Below are 22,091 nucleotides of genomic sequence, written 5' to 3' on the forward strand. Positions count from 1 at the left end.
CAAGGCCGGCCCATTAGATTCGATATCCTAGTAGTTGATTATGTGTTGAATAGGAGATGATTATGCATGCTAGTTACTATGCCAGTTAAGTAGATCTGTAGGACTACCTGTGTTACTGTTCGATTATCAGTATGTGTTATTAGTTGTATATGTGGACACGTGGTGTGGGTAGGGTTGAGGTTGCACTATCTCGTGCAGTGACCAACAAACCCTGGAGTATGCCAGATATGAGCTGAAGGCCAGGAAGACATACCAGACTTATACTGAGGACTCATTAGCATACCAGATACGAGCTGAGGACCAAGTGGTATGCCAGACTCGTACTGAGGGCAGGTCAGATATGTTCCAGTTGTAGGACTACAGGGGGCAAGCCAGTCATAAGATGTGGGCTCGAAAGCAAACCAGACTTATGATGTGGGCTCAGAGGCAATCCAAATGTGAGCTGTGGGCCGGAAGGCAAGCCAGACTCACACTGTGGGCCCAGGGGGGGGGTAATCCAGTCTGTAGAGTTGTGGACCCATTACATGCTGTTATTTGTATATGTGTTATGTGTAGTGTATCGGTATTTTGGGGGAACTTACTAAGCTTTCAGGCGTACAGTTTCAGTTTATTGTTTCAGGTACATCAGGGGATCGCGGCAAGGCAAAGGCGTGATCGTACAACTCCTCATGTTTTGTTTATGTTTCTGGGAAAACTCTGATATTATACATTTTGAAAACAAGTTTGTAATGATTTAGTGGTTTTGAAATGTTCTTAAAAGTTCAAATTTGGCATAATTTTATGGGTGTTACATTTCAATTTCAGATACATCAACAATTTGGTGACTGGAGAGTTAGTCTGGGGACTACCAATTCTGAAATTCAACAACGATACTTTGTGCCCAGCATGTGAGTGTGGTAAACAAACCAAGGGAAGTCATTCATTGATAATTTATTCGTCAATTGTTGAACCTCTAGAGCTCCTTCATATAGACTTCTGCGGTCCTTCAATTGTAGCCAGTCTTCATCACAAAAAATACATTTTGGTTATAGTTGATGAATACACCCATTTTACTTGGGTTTTCTTTCTAAGACTCAAGTCAGACGCACCACAGAGTTTAAATAACTTCATCAAAGAGATAGAGCTTCAGATCAAACTTCCGGTTAGAAGGATAAGAAGTGATAATGGCAAAGAGTTTACTAATAAGCTCTTGAATAGCTTTTTAGTATCAAAAGGAACCGTCCATAACTTCTCGGAACCATACACACCGTAGCAGAATGGAGTAGTGGATAGGAGGATTAAAACATTGGTCAAAGCTGCTAGATCAATGCTCAACTTTGCCAACTTACCTCTCTACTTTTGGGCTGAAGCAGTGGCAAGTGCATGTTTTGTTCAAAATCAAAGTATCATCTGCAGGCGCCTCAACAAAACTCCATATGAAGGTCTTAACAATAGAAAACCCAATGTACATGTCTTTCACATTTTTGGTTGCAAGTGTTTCGTGGTCAACAACAAGGACATTCTCAACAAATTTGCACCAAAATATGATGAAGGGATCTTCTTGGGTTACTCAACAAACAAGGTTGCATATCGTGTTCTCATCTGAAGAACAAGACTAATAGTTGAAAGCTTCTACGTCAAATTCGATGACTATTATGTCTGCAACACAGCTCCCATCAACGAAACCAAGTTCATCCTAGAAAAAGACATTCCACTGTCATCGGGACCCCTAAACATAGTTGAAGTTAACTATGATGACCTCTTTGATCCCGTAGAGACTGTACATCTGTCAGAGATATTGGTGTCTACTGAAGCACAACAACAAGACTCTTCAGTATCTGGACCAACTATTTCTGAGGAAACCTCATTCAATACTTCCACCTCACCGGTTGAGGGGGGAGAAACTCAAATCCTTTAGAAATCGCAATCATCGAGGTTCCAGTACTTGAAGATACTGCTCCGACACCTGTCTACAAAGTGACCAATCAATCAACTGTCTCTAAAGATTCATAGGACGAAGAAGTTACAAATATTGATACCGAAGAGGATCCAAGGATAGTGACTCAATCATTGATTCAGGGGGAACCATCATTGGTTCCGGGGGAACCGTCAACAATCCAGGGGGAACCTTCAAATTCAGCTGCAGAATCAATCCCAACAGTCCAAGACTCTTCTGCGGGATGCTCCCAAACCGAGGGGGAACAACCTTCGTCATACAGACTCGAAGACTCCTCTGAGGTGGAGGACATTCCCTCAAGTGGAGCAGCAGATCATCAACAAGCTCGTCTACATATCTCGACGAAAGACCACCCACCAGGCCAGATCATCAGGAATCCATCTGCGGGTATACAAACTCGCTCCTCTACAAAATTATCTAACCATTTCCAGTATGCAACTTTCATGTCCTTAATCAAGCCCATGACCACGAAAGAAGCTCTTTTAGAGCCCGATTGGATTATCACAATGCAAGACGAATTGGCTGAGTTCGAAGGAAACCGAGTTTGGAAGCTGGTACCGAAGCCTAAAGGGCACACTATAGGCGGAACCAGATGGGTTTACAAGAATAAATTATATGAATCAGGTGTGGTGGTTTGCAACAAAGCTTATTTGGTTGCAAAAGGGTACAGTCAACTAGAGAGGGTGTTGACTATGATAAGACGTATGCACCGGTAACAAGGATTGAGGACATACGTATTTTTCTTGCGTATGCAGCACACAAGAACATCAAAGTCCATCAAATGGATGTGAAGAGTACGTTTTATAATGGCGAATTGAAAGAAGAAGTATACTTACATCAACCTCCAGGCTTTGAAAGTTCAGAGTTTCCTAATTATTGTTATGAGTTGGAGAAGGCGGTCTACGGGTTAAAGCTAGCACCTAGAGCTTGGTATGAAACTCTTTCAAAGTTTCTTGTCAACTCCTGGTACAAACGAGGTGTGATAGATCCCACTCTTTTCAGACGAGTTAATGGCAAACACCTGATGCTCGTGCAAATCTATGTGGACGATATCATCTTCGGTTCAACAGATCAAGGACTGGTGGATGATTTTGCAAAGCTCATTAACAACAAGTTTCAAATGAGCATGAATAGAGAGATTAATTTTTTTCTAGGTCTTCAGGTCAAACAGATATCTCAAGGGATCTTCATCTATCAAGAAAAATATACAACTGAACTGTTGAATAAATTTTCAATGGACAATTGCTTCTCGGCAAAGGTCCCCATGGCCTTCGGTTATAAAATCTCAGCTGACCCTACCAGAGATTCAGTTGACCAAAAGATATACCGAGGAATGATTGGATCATTGATGTACCTCAATGCAAGCCGGCCATATATTGTCTTCGCGACGGGTCTATGTGCTAGATACAAGACCGATCCCAAAGTATCCCATTTGACCGCAGTCAAGCAGATCTTCAGGTATCTCAAAGGGACTAAGGCCTTGGGACTCTGGTATCCAGCGGGAAATGACTTCAGTCTGCAGGCTTTCACTGACGCAGACCATGCAGGGTGCAAACTTGATAGAAAGAGCACCTCGGGAGGATGCCAATTTTTAGGTGGGAGATTAGTGAGTTGGCCCTCAAGAAAACAAAATTGTGTCTCACTTTCCACCACAGAGGCCGAATACGTTGCTACAACCAGTTGCTCCTCTCAGGTCCTCTAGATGAAGACACAACTTTTGGACTATGGGTATCAGATGCTAACAATACCTATCTATTGTGATTCAGAGAGTGCAATAGCGATTTCACATAATCATATTCACCACTCAAAGACGAAACACATAGCGGTGCAGTATCACTTCATCAAGGACCGCATCCTCAAAGGTAACATTGAACTTATATTTGTTCTAACTCATGAGGAAATAGCTGATGTTTTCACGAAGGCTCTCGATTCCACACAACTGAATGGGTTTTTAGAAATGTTAGGAATGATGAATCCAGACCCTCAGTTCTTCTTGAATGGGTAACGACCGAAGACCTCATAATCTTCGGGTTTGATTAAAATTGCTTCTTTTCTTTTTAACTAAACAAATTCTTGAAGCATTTTACTTACCTTATGCATTTCGAGAATAATTGATGTAGTACATACTTCATAAGTTGCTCCTCCGTATGCTCTGTATACCGAAGACCACTTTATGATCTATGTACTCCTCGGGTCTCTTTATTATTTGTATTTCTAACCTTTGTAATCAAGTTGCTCTTCAGTATCATATCCAACAATCTCATTCATTATCACGCAATCATCTATCACTCCAGAACCCGAAGACGTATCTCCTCAGACATGTCCAAAGCTCATGGTGTGCTATCAAATGAAGTATCAATTCTTATACCATACAATACTACACATATAGAATGTGTTATAAAGTGTTTTATGTTTAAATAATCTTAGTGATATACATTTCACTTTGTATGTTGGGTTTTATGTTTTAAGAATAGTATTTAATATTTCATATTATCAATGCAAACATTTATTTTGGTTATTATTGTTGTATTGTAAATATCTATAGCAACTCAATTTATAGCATATTACCTTTTCTCATAATTCTTAATTAGTGACTATTTTGTTTGGTCTCTAATAGTAATTATTTGGTGACCACTTTTTTTGGTCACTATAGTCATTAATAAGAAAATCAATGACATTTTTGTGGTCATTAAAACAGGTCACTAATTTGATAAAATATTGATAACCATCATTGATTAGTGACAATGTTTAACGACGAAATGGGTTGTTGGACCTATAATGACAAAATGTAATGACCAAAACTTTGGTAACTAAATCATTTAGGGACTACTCCTACATTTTCGTCACTAACTAATTAACATTTTTTTTGTAGTGGATTAATTTTAAAAAAAAAATCATTGTAAACTTATATTAATTTTAAATGTTATTTGTTGCTATACTTCTTCTAAAGTTCCCGGTCAACAAAAAATGGGAGGTAAAAATTCACATATACCTACAACGACAAAACAACGAAACTGAACCACTCGTCTAATTACCCTTCAAGTAACACGCAATGCGCACGATTAATAAATAAAAAACGAAATCATAAAAGAAAAAAAAAAGATATTTTCGATACTTCATAGTCCAGTTTAAGTACAAAAAACTACTAATATAACTTACTAAAAACGTGACTTTTCAGTGTTGAAGGAGACGTATAAAAATAATAATGTTATACCAAATGTAGAAATTCATCCAAAATAGAGAACAAAGTAGACTAAAACAACATCCTACGATTAGTCAACGGATAGGTTTGTAACTTAATAATTTTCTATTTTAACCACCTCTATATATAAGGAGGCATGCATGATACATTTTGTACATCAATACCAATTCACAAACAAATATGTTGAAACCTCAACTCAACAACCTCTCCCACCACCACAGCCTTGCTCCGGTGTTACTCACACAAGGGAAGAAGAATCTTATCCCCGGAAATGGGGTTGTTGACAACATCGGAAGCCCTTCTTCCTTTCTCTCTCTTAACACCCTCACATTTCCTACCAAACCTCGTAGGTCTTTCTGTTCTCGTAGTCACACCCGCTACTCAATCAGTCAAATTAAAGCCGGCTTCAGTGATTCTGGTAGTGCGAGTCTCATTAGAACCATTAGTCTTAAAGCCGTGATTACAGTCCAAATGACGGTGGGTGGTGTCCTATCGAACCTTAGTGTTGACAGAGCCTTTGATGACATCGGAGATTTGCTTGGAAAATCACTACTTTTGGAGCTTGTTGCAGCCGAGGCTGACCCTAGTAAGTGTACATGCTGATGTTCTGCAAATTATATTATTATACGACCAAAAATGTAAATGGGTTTAACAACTTGTAATTTAATGGGTGGTCTTGGCACTATTGGAGAAAACTAGCAAACATAAAAAAAAAAAAAATGTCAAATCTGTCATAATCTAAATAAAGAAAAGAAAATTAAAACATTTCTCTTTCTAAAAAAATCAATAAATTAAAAATAAATAAATAAATAAATTAACTCCAAGTTGAAAGTATTCCTAGATGCAACCTCATGCAGGATAAGGCAACTCGGCCACATCAGCCACACACCTGATATCTATTCCTCGTATGCTTTTTGGCCAAAAACTAACCTGACACATCTCCAATACATAATAAATCGAAGAAACTTTTCAGGTATATTTTTCTAGGGTAAATAGAGAACCATAATTATTGGTTCTCCAAAGAATAATTTTTTTTTTCAAGTTCTAGAGCTTATTCTTTATCGAAAAAAAAATTTAAAAATATCTGAATTCATAACATAACATTGTGAATGTTAAATATATTTTTCGGATTCATCGTGTGAATTTATATTCACATTGTGAATTTTCAAAGATTCACATTGTGAATTTGACGAATTTTTTTTTTCGGATTCACAGTGTGAATTTATATCCAACGTCATCACTACCACCAACAACACTTCCATACCCTTTCATTCCACTTTACTTCTTCATCTATTCAACATGTCTTTTACCAACACTATTGCAACGATATAATTGTCAAATCCTCTGACATATCATTTCGTCCATTTTAACTCAAAAACCCATGTTTTGAAAATCGGATCGGACCAGCCGGTTCAACCGGGAACCGGTCCCAGATCCGGTTCTTAAAGGCCAAAAAACGGTATTTGTGTGAACCGGTGAAAACCGGTAAAAACCGGTCCGGTTGAACCGGTAAAACCGATCAAAACCGGATGGACCACTTGGACCACTATGACATCATCCGGTTTTTGAGACCGGTCCGACCGGTTGGACCACTTGAACCATCGAACCAGTAAGACGACCGGTTCGGTCTCCGGTTCGGTTTTCAAAACCTTGTCAAAAACACAAATTATTAATTGTTATTTTCTTCCATTGCATTCCATTCCCTTCCATCAATTCCCTTCCCTTCCCTTCCATTAAAATAAAATCTCAAGAACAAAGGGTAAGTGTTTAAAATATGTATAATTATTAATGTTTTGTGATCCATGTTTAATCTGTCGCTAAATACTATTGTAATTGTTTTTATTAATTATTAATGTATTAAAATGTATTTAATCCGTCGCTAAATATCATCCATAATCCATGGGAAATGAAATGTATCGGATTAGCAACATGTTTTCATTCTTGATTTGGAAGTATCTTTCGCTAAAAATTAACCATCATAGTGACATATACTTGTGTGTGAAGCTCTATTTCATTGTAATATTTGATTTTTGCAGAGACCGGTTTACCAAAGGCTACCATACCGGATTATGCTCATCGATCTGGTCAAAAAGCAGACGACTTAGAATATTTAGCAGAATTTGAAGTGCCCGAAGATTTTGGGTCAATTGGTGCTATTATGATAGAGAACGAACATCACAAAGAGATGTTCGTGGAATCTGTTGTAATTGAAGGCCTCTCCACCGGCCCCATTAGGGTCTCCTGTAATTCATGGGTTCATTCCAAGTTTGATAAACCTGAGAAACGGGTTTTCTTTCTAGACAAGGTTAGCAACTAATTGATCTTTTGATGAGCCCCATTCCAATATGATATATAAAGTTTTACAAGTTTCATTTATTGCAAAAAAGAAACCAATAATTTGATTCAATATGTACTTCAATGTAAATAAACTTTTAGTAGTTTCATACTTTCATTTTCATATCATTATTTGAGTTTACCATTGATAGTACTACTAAATGAATTTTCCGTCGCAAAGCCATCGTTCGTTAGTGATGGTGTGCACTCCGTTGTTGAACCATCTAAAATCTTTCGATAATTTTGGCAAAAATAGACACGGATTACACAAATTATATTTTTTCGGTCGCTAATCCATCTTTATTAATAAATCCAGTGCTAATTTCTTTAAAAGAAGGACTAATATTATAAAACCCTAAATTTTTAACACGTAATTGGAAAAAACCCTAATATTTTTATTATTATTGCTATGGTCACAACTTTCTCGCGGAATTATCACTATAGTCCACTTAACGAGTTTCATGGTTAACTTGGTTAATTTTTTTTTTTGCAAAATCAGTCCTATAAAGTTCAAATTTGGTCCCTGAGGTTTGCAAAAAATTACACCACAAAGTTTTTTAACTTTATTTTTTGTTTTTTTAAACTTTATTTATTTTCGTTTTTTTTTATAAATATATGTACATTTTTATTTCTTTTTTCAACAATTTCTTTTTTTTTTGTTACCTTTTGTTTTCTATTTTTTTTTGTATTTTAGTTATTTATGGTTTTTCTAATATTTTTATTTATTTTGATTCAAGTAAACGAACTTGAATTCAATTTAAACTACTACAGCAAGTTTTTTTTATAGAGACCGACTATTATTATAATTTTTGTTCTTTCTTATAGTTTATTATCAAATTAAAAAATATTATCTTCAATTTAAACTATTGATATCGCATATAGAAATATGATTTAATTTGCAAGTTATATAACACATTGAAACACTAATTCTCAATAAACAAGCTAATTTTTTTTTTTAATTTTCATTTTTTTCGTAACATAAATATAATAGCACTAAAGAAAATAAGTTGGACCGAAATTACAAATATAAACATAAATATTTTACTTACTTGAATAAAAATAAAAAAGTTACAAAAACTATAAAATTATCAAAATTGTAATATACTCTAATATATTAATACATTTTACATTTTTTGAAAAAGGTCAATAAAAACTTAAAAATACAAAAAAAAAATTGGAAAACAAAATAAAAAAAATAAAAAAAAATAAAAAGATGAAAAAATTATAAATATAATACGAAAAGAAAAATGAAAAAAACTAAAAAAAAACTCTAGTATACTCTATATATACACTAAAAAAATAGAAAACAAAAGGTAAAAAAAATCAAATTGTTGAAAAGTTTAAAAAAATGAAAATAAATAAAGTATATATAAAAAAGAAAATAACAAATGTATGTATATTTATAAAAAAACCCCAAAATAAATAAAGTATACAAAAAACGAAAAATAAAGTTAAAAAATCATGTGGTGTAATTTTTTGCAAACCTCAATGACCAAATTTGAACTTTTTAAGACTGATTTTGCAAAAAAGTTAACTAATTTAACCATGAAACTCGTTAAGTGGGCTAGAGCGATAAATCTGCGAGAAAGTTGTGACTATAGCAATAATAAAAAAAATATTAAGGCTTTTTTCAATTACGCGTTAAAAATTTAGAGCTTTAATAATATTATCTTTAAAAGAATTCCTCAGTGTTTTTGTCGTTATTAATCCATATGTGTACATATTAATTAGAGACGGAATAACTCCCTTGATTAGTTCATCTTCTACTGCGCATGTATATCGATCGAATATATGTAACAATATTTTTTAACAGATCATTAAAAATGAAATATATGTATTTTTTGCCTGTCTAATCGCACATCAAACGTTTTAAGGGGGTGTTTGGATAGGGAAAAAAGAGGGCTTCCTATTGTAATTGCCATTGTAGCACGTGTGTGGTCTGCAAATGCCTGTCTTTTGACCGTCTTCATAGGAACGTACCGAAAAGTGAACTCGGATAGCCGGTGATTATTGTTTATTCTCACCACAATAAGCTAAATTTAAGTGTTTGGATAGGAATCCTTAAAAATCAATTTATTGTTGTAGGGATAAGCTAAATAAGCTGATTTTAGGGGGTGTTTGGATAGGGAAAAATTAGGCTGCTTATTGCTTATTGTTTAATCCCACAGCAATAAGCAAATTTAAGTGTTTGGATAAGAGTCTTTAAAAATCAGCTTATTGCGGTAGGAATAAGCTAAATAAGCTGATTTTAATAAGCAAGAGGGGAATGCTTATTGCTTATTGCTTATTGGTCATTTTACTCATATAAGCTGTTTTATTTTGCCAAACACTTAAATGCTTATTGCTTATTGCTTATTCCCACCACAATAAGCTAATCCAAACGCATTTTAAAAAAATGTTTATTCCCACCGCAATAAGCAAATAAACAATAAACTAATAAGCTAAAAACTATTTATCCAAACACCCCCTTAATAAGCATCTTCCCCTTGCTTATTGCTTATTGCTTATTACCACGGCAATAAGCAAATAAGCAATAAGCTAATAAGCTAAAAAGTATTTATCCAAACACCCCTCTTAATAAGCATCTTCCCCTTGCTTATTGCTTATTGCTTATTACCACTGCAAATAAGTTAATAAGCAATAAACTATAATCTAATTTATCCAAGCACAAAAAAAAAAAAAAAAAAAAAAAATTATATTATATCTTTTTTTCTTGATTAACTGGCGGTAATAGAACTATATCCGAAACTTTTTTTAGTTTTGATTAATTATCAATATTTTACTTTGCGTTGTTGGTGCAGGTGTCATGCCTACCATCGCAGACGCCGAGCGGGTTGAAGCAGCTCCGAGAACAGGAACTAGCGATTCTTCGAGGCGATGGGGTCGCCGATAAACCTCGAGAAAAGAAAGATAGAATTTACGATTACGATGTCTACAACGATCTTGGCGATCCGGATAAGGATCCGGAATTGGCACGACCGGTGCTCGGCACCAAGGATTATCCTTATCCTCGACGTTGCAAAACTGGTCGCCCTCGCTCCAAATCAGGTATCCGATCGATCTTTTCCCATAAACATATTCCAATCTAATAACACATTATCAGAAGTTTCTGGCTTGTTGGTTCGTTTGATTAACGAATAGATTTGTAAATGCAGATCCATTATCGGAGTCAAGGAGCGGTGATGTTTATGTGCCAAGAGATGAAGCCTTTTCAGAAGTAAAGGATATGTCTTTTAATGCCAAGACTGTATACTCGTTGCTTCATGCAGTCATTCCTTACATAGAGACATCTGTTATTGACAAAGACCTTGGGTTCCCATACTTCACAGCCATTGAATCTCTGTTCAATGAGGGAGTTAATTTGCCACCATTAGACAACAATGGGTTTCTTGGAAATGTTCTACCTCGACTTTTTAAGGCTTTTGAAGATGCCCAAAATAACGTCTTGCTTTTTGATACTCCTGAAATGATTGACAGTAACTACATTAACTCTCTTTCTCTGTGTCTACACACACCAAAACACCTTCTTTTTGTCAATTAAAGATTTTTTTTTTTTTGGTTGATTTGCAGGAGATAAGTTTGGTTGGATGAGGGATGAAGAATTTTGTCGACAAACTCTTGCTGGTCTTAACCCTCTGAGTATTAGCTTAGTCACGGTATATTTCCTTGAACAAAATATTGAACCACCTTAATTACTTGGTTGTTATTACTTCATGAGTACTTTCAAACATAAACATGAAAACTAAATACAAAAGTAGTGAAGCTACATGCTGCTAGATGAGTAAGATGACCGGCCCATAATGTGGAAAAATACCCAATTCAATTAAAAAAAAAAAAACCCATGTTACATTTTTTAGATACGATTCTGCAACTAATTCTGAATAAAGAAACTAATTAGAAGAGTAATTAAACAGTAAGCTTGAATGTGTGCAGGAATGGCCACTGAAAAGTAAACTTGATCCTGAAGTGTATGGTCCACCTGAATCAGCAATAACCAAAGATGTCATTTTGAAAGAGATCAAAGGCTTCTGCACGCTGGAGGAGGTATGATTAATAACCATCTAAATATTGTAGTTGCCCATAATATCAACTTAAAGCAAGCGTGTTAACCCTACTTCGTATGCAGGCAATAGAGAACAAGAAGCTTTTCGTTCTAGATTATCATGATATCTTCCTTCCATATGTGCACAAAGTTAGAGATCAAAAAAATTTCAGAACAACTTTATACGGATCAAGAACACTGATGTTCCTTATGCCATCTGGAACATTAAGACCATTGGCCATTGAGCTTGTTAGGCCACCTGGCAATGGGAAACCTCAATGGAAGCGAGTATTCACTCCATGTTGGGATGCAACAGGTGCTTGGCTATGGAAGCTTGCTAAGATCCATGCGCTTGCTCATGATAGTGGTTACCATCAACTCGTAAGTCACTGGTAAGTAACTAACCATGTACCCTTTATTGAAGTGAACCATAATTTTATTATAAGTTATTCATATAATATGATACACTGATTTCAAATTTTCAGGTTGAGAACACATTGTTGCACTGAGCCGTATATAATAGCCACCAATCGCCAGCTCAGCAAAATGCACCCTATACATAATCTATTACACCCTCATTTCCGATACACAATGGAGATCAATGCTTTGGCTCGGGAATCCCTCATAAATGCTGGGGGAATTATCGAAACTTGTTTTTCCCCAGGAAAATACAGCATCGAGTTGAGTTCAAGCGCGTATGGTCAACAATGGCGGTTTGACCACGAAGCATTACCCGCTGACCTAATCGCAAGAGGCATGGCGGTTGAAGACCCCGATTCACCACACGGTCTAAAACTATCAATAGAAGACTACCCTTATGCAAATGACGGTTTAGTCCTTTGGGATATAATCAAAGATTGGGTCACCAACTATGTCAACCATTACTACCCAGAAGAGAATCTTGTAGAATCGGATTCAGAGCTTCAAGCATGGTGGACAGAGATTAGAACAGAAGGACACGCAGACAAAAAAGACGAACCATGGTGGCCGATTTTGAAAACACCAAAAGATTTAATCGGAATTTTGACAACGATAATCTGGGTAGCTTCCGGGCACCATGCAGCTGTCAACTTCGGGCAGTATGACTTTGCGGGGTATATTCCAAACAGGCCGACAATTGCCCGAGTGAAGATTCCATGTGAAGATCCTACTGATGATGAATGGGAGGTTTTTAAGCGTAGGCCTGAAGATGAACTTTTGTCTGCATTTCCTTCTCAGGTTCAAGCTTCACAAGTTATGGCTGTTCTTGATGTTTTATCAAATCATTCTGTAGACGAGGAGTATATTGGGGAGACGTGTGAACCAGCTTTTGAGGCAAATCCAGAGATAAAAGCTGCGTATGAAATATTTGCAGGGAGGTTGAAGGAGTTGGAAGGGATTATTGATGGGAGGAATGCGGATGAGAGTAGGAAGAACAGAAATGGAGTTGGGGTTGTACCGTACAACCTTCTAAAGCCTTTTTCGGAACCTGGTGTCACTAGTATGGGGGTTCCAAATAGTATTTCCATATAGATAGTGTTTGAAATTCTTTATATTGAGTGGGTCATGTCATGTTGTAATTCCTGAAAAAAAATGCATTTCCGGTAGACCATGTAAGGGCAATAAAATTGGTATTTATCCAAATAAAGTTGATGTTTATTGTTTTGGTGTGTTGCTGTGCTGCATGTGTCCTTGGTAAGTGGTATTATGTCTCTTGTTCAAAATAAATTCAGGCTATTCCTAGTTGGAAAGTAATGAGGTAGCACATAATAGATATTGTTAGTTGTTAGTAATGTAATATATATCAAACAATATTATAAAAAGATACTTGAATATTTTGAGGTTGGGATAGTATTCAAAATATAACTCAGGAATTATGTAATGGTACTGGTGAATTAATGAAATATTTTTCACTAAGAATGTGTTGTACGTAAAATATAAATGTGTAGGAATCATAGATAATGAAAGAATATTGCTATTATTGAAAGCATAATAGGCGAATGAAATAGTTGTATTTAGCAACCAATATTACTAAAAGGAGTTTGGAACAAAATGGTTATGTTTAAACTTAGGACTTGATATCCGAAATGAAAGTAGAACGTCTAATTAGAAAGTACATTACCTAAATTGTTAAAAGTATCAATTAAAAAAATAATTTAGTACCGTCATTGGATGTGAAAGTGACTAGTACTTGTCTAGCTTGTATGATTTAGGCAAATAACTTTGATGATTTTGTAAATATCCGATGCATGTATATTTAGGGACTAAATCATACTAGCTAGACAAGTACTAGTCACCTTCACAAGCATCGGATATTTACAAAATCATCAAAGTTATTTGCCTAAATCATACTAGCTAGACAAGTACTACTCACTTTCACATCCAATGAAGGCACTAAATTACGGTGTAAGTGATTATTGAGATGCTTTGAGTTTAAACGTTCTACTGTATGTGTTAGGGATTAGGGCTTGGGTATAAACCCTAATCACTAACAGTATGATGATAGGATTGATCATCATGTATTAATCTCCCATTGATTTACTGATACTATTTATCATGTTGTGCAATAACTGTAGCATAACTAAACAAATATTTTGTGAAACCATTTCCTAACAATGATACCGGGTAGCACCCAAGTGTTATTGACATACAAAAACAGGACACTTCATCCCCAAAGGTAAAAAGCCATATGCAACAGGCTGCAAATCGATTGGTGACAAATTAAATTTTTTTACGGATTTTATCGGAAAATAGAACGACCTATAGTTACATCGCTCAATCGGTCTTCAATTCCTATTTTTTCAGAGACAAATAATCAGGAAAATAGTGTTGGTATCCTCAAATAAGATGTCCTTCAAAATCATTTTCATTGCATTTTTTGTTAGGTCCCTATGTGCATTTCCCCTACTTTTCATTCCTTCATATAATGAATTTCCCCTAAACGTATCCATTTGGTCCGTGAACCGTCCATGAAGTAGACAGAGCTAAAATGATGTATAGATGTCTAGATGTCTAGAAAGATGTAATCACAATTTTTGATGTTTTGAATTTCTAATTTTCCGATTTTGATTGTATAGAGAACACTACTAGAAAATGGGTATTACCAACAGATTTTAGCAACAGAAAAAATCCGTCCGAACAGCAACGGAATAAAAAGATATTTTCTATACTTCATTTTCCAAGTACTATAAACTACTAATATAACATACTAAAAACGTGTGGCTTTTCATTTTCCAGGATAGTTTTGTAATTTAATACCTCTTTTTTTTTTCTATATATAGGGAGGCATGCCTGATAGTTTTTGTGCATCAATACCAATTCACAAACATATTGAAAGCTCAGTTCAACAATCTCTCCCACCACCACAGCCTTACTCCGTGGTTACTCACATAAGGGAAGAAAAATCTTATCCCCAGAAATGGGGTTGTTGACAATATCGGAAGCCCTTCTTCCTTTCTCTTTCTTAACACCCTAGCTTTTCCTAACAAACCTTATAGGTCTTTTTGTTCTTGTAGTCACACCCGCAACTCAATCAGCCAAATTAAAGCGGGCTTCATTGATTCTGGTAGTGCAAGTCTCATTAGAACCATTAGTCGTAAAGCCATGATTACAGTCCAAATGACGGTGGTTGTTGTCCTATCGAACCTTTCTTTTGACAGAGCCTTTGACTACATTGGAGATTTGCTCGGAAAATCGCTACTTTTGGAGCATGTTGCAGCCGAGGTACATGCGGTTTTTCTGTATATTATACTATTCGACGACCAAAAATATAATGGCCTTAAGAACTTGTAAATGAATGGGCGGATGGTCGTGGCACCATTAGAAAAAACTTGCAAAAACGAAAAAAAAAAAGATGTCAAATTTGTCATAATAATATAAATAAAGAAAAGAAAATTACTAATTTCTTTCTTTCTAAAGAAAGAAATAAATTAATCTCAAGTTTGAAAGTATTCGGAGATGCAACGAGACGGATAAGGTCACTCCGCCACATCGGCCACACACCCCATATACGCATTCCTCGTATGTTTTTTGGCCCAACATTAACCTGTCACATCTCCAACACGTGATGAATTGAATTGAAGAAACCTTTAACATATTCAATTTTTAATATATAAATTACAATTTATATGATTTGTTTTTTATGAAAACTCAAACCTTAAAAGAATTATAAAGAATTAAGAGTAAATTAAAATTTTGGGTATGTGGTTGAGACAAATACGCAAGTGTTGTCCTAATTTGAAAATTTGATACTGCCGGTTGGAAAATATTTCAGTTTCCGTCAAAGGCCATTATATTAAGTCCCTATGAAATAACTAAAATGCATTATTTTATTTTTATTATTATTATTATTTTTTTTACTATTTGTGATTTTTATCTTTTTTGTTTTTAGAAATATTATTATTATTAAATTAGTTAGTGAGTCTCATCCTATACCACCCCACTATCACTACTATACTACCACCAACACCAATCCATAAACCACAATCATCATATATTCTCATATATGGTCGTCACCTTACCGTGTAACCTTACCACCCATCACCCACCACCGGCCATGGTTCACTTTTTAAGGTCAATATTGAAACAAGAACTGGGATAGTTTGACATAGAAATGGTCAGAGTGAGAGGGAGGCAACGGCCAAGTAGGCGGTGGCGACTATTTTGGTGTGCACGTAATGGTGACAATAATAGTCGAGTTGTTGTGCGTCAAATGGATATGTCAAAAATGGTAGATCCGCTCCTTCATGGAGAGCGAGAGAGAGATGGTCACCTTCATCCGAAAAAGAAAGAGACCGCACGAAAGCAGTTTTTCCTAAACGGTGATACCGCCAGGTTTGAAACTTCAATCTTTTAGCAGCTTGTGGGGCCTGATCACCGGCACTACAAGAAATCTTGACATTACCGGCGACGCCTTTAGCGGCGACAAGGGGCAATAGCGGCGACATGTAATTGACGCGTTACATGTCGCCGCTATTGCCCTTTGTCGCCGCTAAAGGCGTCGCCGGTAATACTCGAAAACAGCGATCCGCGTCAAATTACCCCCGTCCGTCCGATCTGTTTTCAATCCAACGGTTGTAGAGGAAAGCGAAAACGCGCTGACTTTTCCCTCCAAGGTGTCGCCGCTATTGTCCTATTGTCGCCGCTAATACTCTAGCGTCGCCGCTATTGCCTGTCGCCGCTAATACCAGTGCAGATAACCCCTTTCCAGTTCCCTTTTCCGCGACATTTTCCTGCTGTTTCTTTCCTTCTCTCGCTCTCGTTTTTCTCGCTCTCGTTTCTTGTTGCTGCTTCTCAACAAATCTTGGACCAGTCGACTAAGTGGAGGAAGAAGATTTAAGGCGGTGCTAGCCCTCCTGCCACCACAAGACCGCCACGCCTTCCCCCGTTACCGGCTACCATTGAGCTCAATTCCGAAATTGCCCACATTCAAGGTGAAATTCCTCCTATTTGCTATTATTTTCTGTCTTGGATGATAAATTGGTTTGATTATGTCGGAAATTGCCTCTTCAATTGTTGTTATATTACTGATAAACACAAGACCCATTCGTATTTTTTTTTTCTTGTTTATTATCTGTTCATGAATATAGAAATTGATGCTATATGTGGGAAATTGGCTCTTGAATTGTTATTAGATCACCTATAAACACAAGACCATTAGTATTTTTTCTTTCTTGCTTCTCTGCTTGCTTCTTGCGCCATGAAGGATCGATGAGGAAGAAGCAGGAGGTATCAAACCTCCTGATTTAATCAAACTCCAGTACAAAATATATATGATCAGCCCCTCAACTTCTGATTTGTACGGTTTTAGTCCCTTGCTCTAAAAAATAATTAAAAGTCTAGTCTTAAACAAAGAAACTTCAATTAAAATCTTCAAAGTTTACCCTATTGAAATTGACATGAAATTTGGCATGAAATTGGCTTAAAAATGAAATTTGGTATGTTTTTGTAATTTTTGTTTATACCACGTTGGCTTAAAGAAGCGTATTAGCGACGAAGCATTACCGGCGACGCATTTGCGGCGACATGTCGCCGCTAAAGGTATTAGCGGCGACTTCCCTAACCTTTAGCGGCGACAAGCGTCGCTGCTGTTGCCCAATCTTCTTGTAGTGCGGAGGTACCAGGAGGCCGTAAGTGTTTTTGAGCATCGTCGGTACTCGGGAGAATTAAACCAAATTCGATGGTGTTGGAATATATTATATGGAGCATTTCCGAATCTATAGAAATAGTCCCTTAAGTTTAATAAGAAAAGAAAAGATAAAAAATAGGCATCATTATCACTTTACAGGAAGATAACCGAAGCATCTAGATGGTAATTAGGACAGAGACAAAAACAAAAGGATTTGCTAACCATAAAATTAAAATTAAGTACATGTCAACCGCATACAAAAACTATAATTCACTTAAAAATTAATTGCATCAAAGTTTATTCATCAATACTAAAAGTTTTAATAGTTTTAATATATATATATATATATATATATATATATATATATATATATATATATATATATATATATAATTAGGACAGAGAAAAAAACAAAAGGATTTGCTAACCATAAAATTAAAATTAAGTACATGTCAACCGCATAAAAAAACTATAAATCACTTAAAAATTAATTGCATCAAAGTTTTTTCATCAATACTAAAAGTTTTAATAGTTTTAATATATATATATATATATATATATATATATATATATATATATATATATATATATATATATATATATATAAAAGTTCAATAGAGAACCATAATTATTGGTTTTTCAAGGAACCAAATCTTTTTTTCAATTTCTAGAGCTTATTCTTTATCAAAAAAAAAATCTAAAAATATCTAAATTCATATATTAACATTGTGAATATGAAAAATATTTTTCGGATTTACCGTGTGAATCCAGATTCACATTGTGAATTTTCAAACATTCACATTGTGAATTTGACGTAAAAAAAATCGAATTTGATATCATTGGAAAAAGGATAAAAAGTTATGAATTTATGTATTTTTAGTTTTTTTTTGATAAAAAATAAGTTCTAAAAGTTGAAAAAATGATTGGTTCCTTGGTTAATTATGGTTCTCTATTGAACCTCACCCTATATATATATATATATATATATATATATATATATACTAAAATTTTCAAAATTTCCAAATTTCCAAATTTTATAATTTTAAATTTTGAAATACTTATTAATTTAGGATATTTAATGTTTTAAATAATTGTATTAATAATTTAGGGTCCCCGGTTAATCGCCGATTAATCCCCACCGAGTCTGATTAATCGCCTAACGTCATTCGACCGCCGAATTACCGCCGAACGATTTTCACAACCTATATATATATATATATATATATATATATATATATATATATATATATATATATATATATATATATATATATATATATATCAAGGTTGCAGAAATCGGAATTAATCGTAGATTAATCGTTTGTCGTTCTCCAATAGATTAGGATTAGAGTTGCTTGACCGAAATTAGCGATTAAACGGGTTTGGAGGGAATAATCGGTCTTAGCAGGATTAATCGGTCAACAAAAGTAAAAAAAAGTAGAAAAAAAAAACGAAAAAGTCAAAACAAAGTCAAAAAAGTAAAAAAATTCAAAAGATCAACTTTTTTTTTACTTCAATATTTTCAAAATTTACAAATTTTCTTATTTTTTAATTTTGAAGTACTTGTTTTTCTTAAAATTTATTAACCTTTGATTAATTATAATATTTTACTAATAATTTATGGTCCCCGGTTAATCCTTAATCCAGTCGCACGTCGAACGACTTTTACAACCTTTATATATATATATATATATATATATATATATATATATATATATATATATATGTGTGTGTGTGTGTGTGTGTGTGTGTGTGTGTGCGCGCGCGCGCGCGCGCGCGCCACTAATATTAAGTGTCTAAAATAAAATTTAGAAGATTACACACGAATTAGTGATATATGTTTAAAAAATCAGTATAATTTTTAATATTCTGAGATCCATGTTTAATTTGTCGCTAAATACTATTATTATTGTTATTATTTATTATTAACTAGTAGGTGATCCCGTGGTGAACCATGAGACAGTTTTTTTGGTATTGTGCTATAGAAGTAGGAGTAAAAGATAAAAAAAAAACAATGACATGAAATAGCGATGTACTATTTCCTTCCGGTCAAACTTAAACTTCCCTAAATGTAGTTTATACATTCATACTATCCAAACAAAAAGAATCGTTTATATAAAAAAAAAAAAAAAAAAAAAATTAAAGTTTCATTTACATACATCAAGTTTGTGAATCGATGCCTCTGCTTTTGCATTCTTTAAATTCTTCCAAGCAGTCATTCCCGTTTCCTCTTTCTGCAGCCTAAAAATCACCACAAAACAGAATATATGTGTGTGTGAGTGTCTATATGTGTGTGTGTGCGTCGTTAGAGACATACTTTGACAATTTCATTGCTCTTTCTGTGGTCCTAAAAAGCAATCAGGGCTGAAATTTGTTGTTGCAGTTGCAAGGTCACGGAATGTCAGTGTTTTAGCAGCAATTTCACCATATGGACCTTTTGAACCTGATTATATATACTTTGAAACAATAGATAAAGATTATAAGAACAGAAAAACAGAAAGATTATACCTGAGCACTAATGTCATCTATAAACATGGCCAAAGCCTCCCTCTCCTAAAAAGCAGTCATAGCTGAAAGTGCTTGTTGCAGCTGCAAGGTCACGTTCCTTCTTTTGGACCTGATGATTCCATCCTTAAACTCACAATGTTTCTAGGTTTCCTTCTACCAACACTTGTAAACCGATCAATACACAACAATGAAACCAATAAATTAGTTGTTTCTACAATAAAAGTAACATAATATTAGTAACTGTTCAATTCCATAGATTTTTTGTGTATAGTGTAAGTAATGAATACATAATAGATACAAAGGCAGATTAGAAGAAATTATCATATGATACTATTTATATATACATGATACTGTCTAGATCGATAAGACAGTTTAAATAACTTTTTTTCTATAGAAACTTGATTTTAGTAATGAAAATAGGATTTGAAATGAAGATTTTTTTTTCTTAATTTTTGAGGTATCAATCTTAGTCGGTCACAACCAACCTTCAATTATTGTAAAATCTTGTTAGGGACAAAAAAATTTCTTTATTTCAAAATCAACTTTAAATTTGGTCAAGAGAATCTTTGAAAGCAAATAGTTGGAATTAGTTCACTTTATATATATATATATATATATATATATATATATATATATATATATATATATATATATATATATATATATATATATATATAAACACATATTTTGAATTCCCATATAAAAGAACTTGAAACAACCTCAATGGTGGTAGACTGGTAGTAGTCATGTTTCTATGTCGGCAGCTGTTCTTGAGTCCCAAGTGTTTGATGTTTAAGGGTCAGACAAAAACAAACATGTCTCTCTTCTTTACCCTTTGAATTCTCACCAAATTCCTCACCATCATTTAACATTTTCATATTTTTCTTCTTCTTCTGGTTCGCCCTCCTGTTCTTCTTCTTTTCCTTTCTGATATTCTTCTTTGTTGAACATAAAAAAATGGTAGCAAAGCATACCAATACAAAAGAATCTGCAGAACAGCTTGCAAGTTCCCATCCTATCAGAGATCTCGTCTGTTGAAAGCTGTTGAGCACGGCGGAATGTGCAGACTTGGGTACAGCTTCATTAATGGGTGAATTCGCACCCTACTTCAAGCTCGGTATCTTCTTTTGGTTTATAGCTCAACACAAGCCTCATTGATGCATTTCATGGAACAATTTAACTACGACTTTGAACAACCTAATTGACTTGTGAAAAAACAAACCTTTAATAAGTATGAGGCTAAGGAATCTTCAAGTAGAATGAAAGACGCGGAAATGCATCTAATGAAAGGGTTCACCTGTTGCTGGATATGAAACCACATCAGACAAAACTTCCTTAATCGACTATTTATATTGGCCAAATCACATACTATTCCACTTCTATAATCAAAAAGACCTTGTGTGTTCTCCTTCAACCCTTGGAGGAAACGACGAAAAGCAGACAATCTCCAAAAGTGCAACTCCAAATGATAGTGAACCTCAGTTATCAAGCATTTTAGAAGTGTACTTAGGTAATACAGGCGGTGCTACAGTGGTTAAGCGAAGGCAAATACGATCTGAAGAAGAACGAACCTACGCACGTGTGAGGATAGGTGACCGGAACGTGTTGTACTTTAAATATGTATATTAATATTTTAAGATGTGTTTAATCCGTCGCTAAATATCATTCGTCAATCCGTGGAAATAAAATGTATCGGACTTGCGACATGTTTTCGTGGTTGATATGGAAGTATCGATCGCTAAAAATTAGCCACCATAGTGACAGATATTTGTGTGTGAAGCTCTATTTCGTTGTAGTCTTTGCTCGTTAATTTGAATTTTTAATATTTGAATTTCTAATATTTGATTTTTAAAGAGACCAGCTCACCGAAGGCTACGATATACAGGATTATGCTCATCGATTTAGTCAAAAAGCAGACGACTTAGAATATTTTGCAAAATTTGAAGTGCCCGAAGATTTTGGG

The 22,091-nt window shown here is 34.8% G+C and overlaps 1 protein-coding gene across 1 annotated transcript; it reads left to right on the forward strand.

Annotated features, from left to right (window-relative positions):
• The first annotated feature begins 5,297 nt into the window (after positions 1-5,297).
• LOC145157641 (linoleate 13S-lipoxygenase 2-1, chloroplastic-like) lies at positions 5,298-13,163 on the forward strand. Its single transcript, XM_079076659.1, has 8 exons — positions 5,298-5,724; positions 7,175-7,443; positions 10,274-10,520; positions 10,628-10,948; positions 11,043-11,128; positions 11,406-11,516; positions 11,599-11,906; positions 12,000-13,163. Exons 1-8 carry the CDS (start codon positions 5,319-5,321, stop codon positions 13,024-13,026), a joined length of 2,775 nt encoding a protein of 924 aa, XP_078932785.1. The 5' UTR covers positions 5,298-5,318; the 3' UTR covers positions 13,027-13,163.
• The last annotated feature ends 8,928 nt before the right edge of the window (positions 13,164-22,091 follow it).

This window comes from Lactuca virosa, chromosome 1 (genome assembly GCF_052849685.1).
Source record: "Lactuca virosa cultivar CGN04683 chromosome 1, Lactuca_virosa_CGN04683_v6, whole genome shotgun sequence".
Classification (NCBI taxonomy): Eukaryota; Viridiplantae; Streptophyta; class Magnoliopsida; order Asterales; family Asteraceae; genus Lactuca; species Lactuca virosa.

Coding starts and splice junctions, on each gene's coding strand:
- LOC145157641 (XM_079076659.1), top strand. CDS start 5,319: ATGTTGAAACCTCAACTCAACAACCTCTCCCACCACCACAGCCTTGCT. Junction 11,129..11,405: donor TGAGTATTAGCTTAGTCACG/GTATATTTCCTT, acceptor GAATGTGTGCAG/GAATGGCCACTGAAAAGTAA. Junction 11,907..11,999: donor CATCAACTCGTAAGTCACTG/GTAAGTAACTAA, acceptor TCAAATTTTCAG/GTTGAGAACACATTGTTGCA.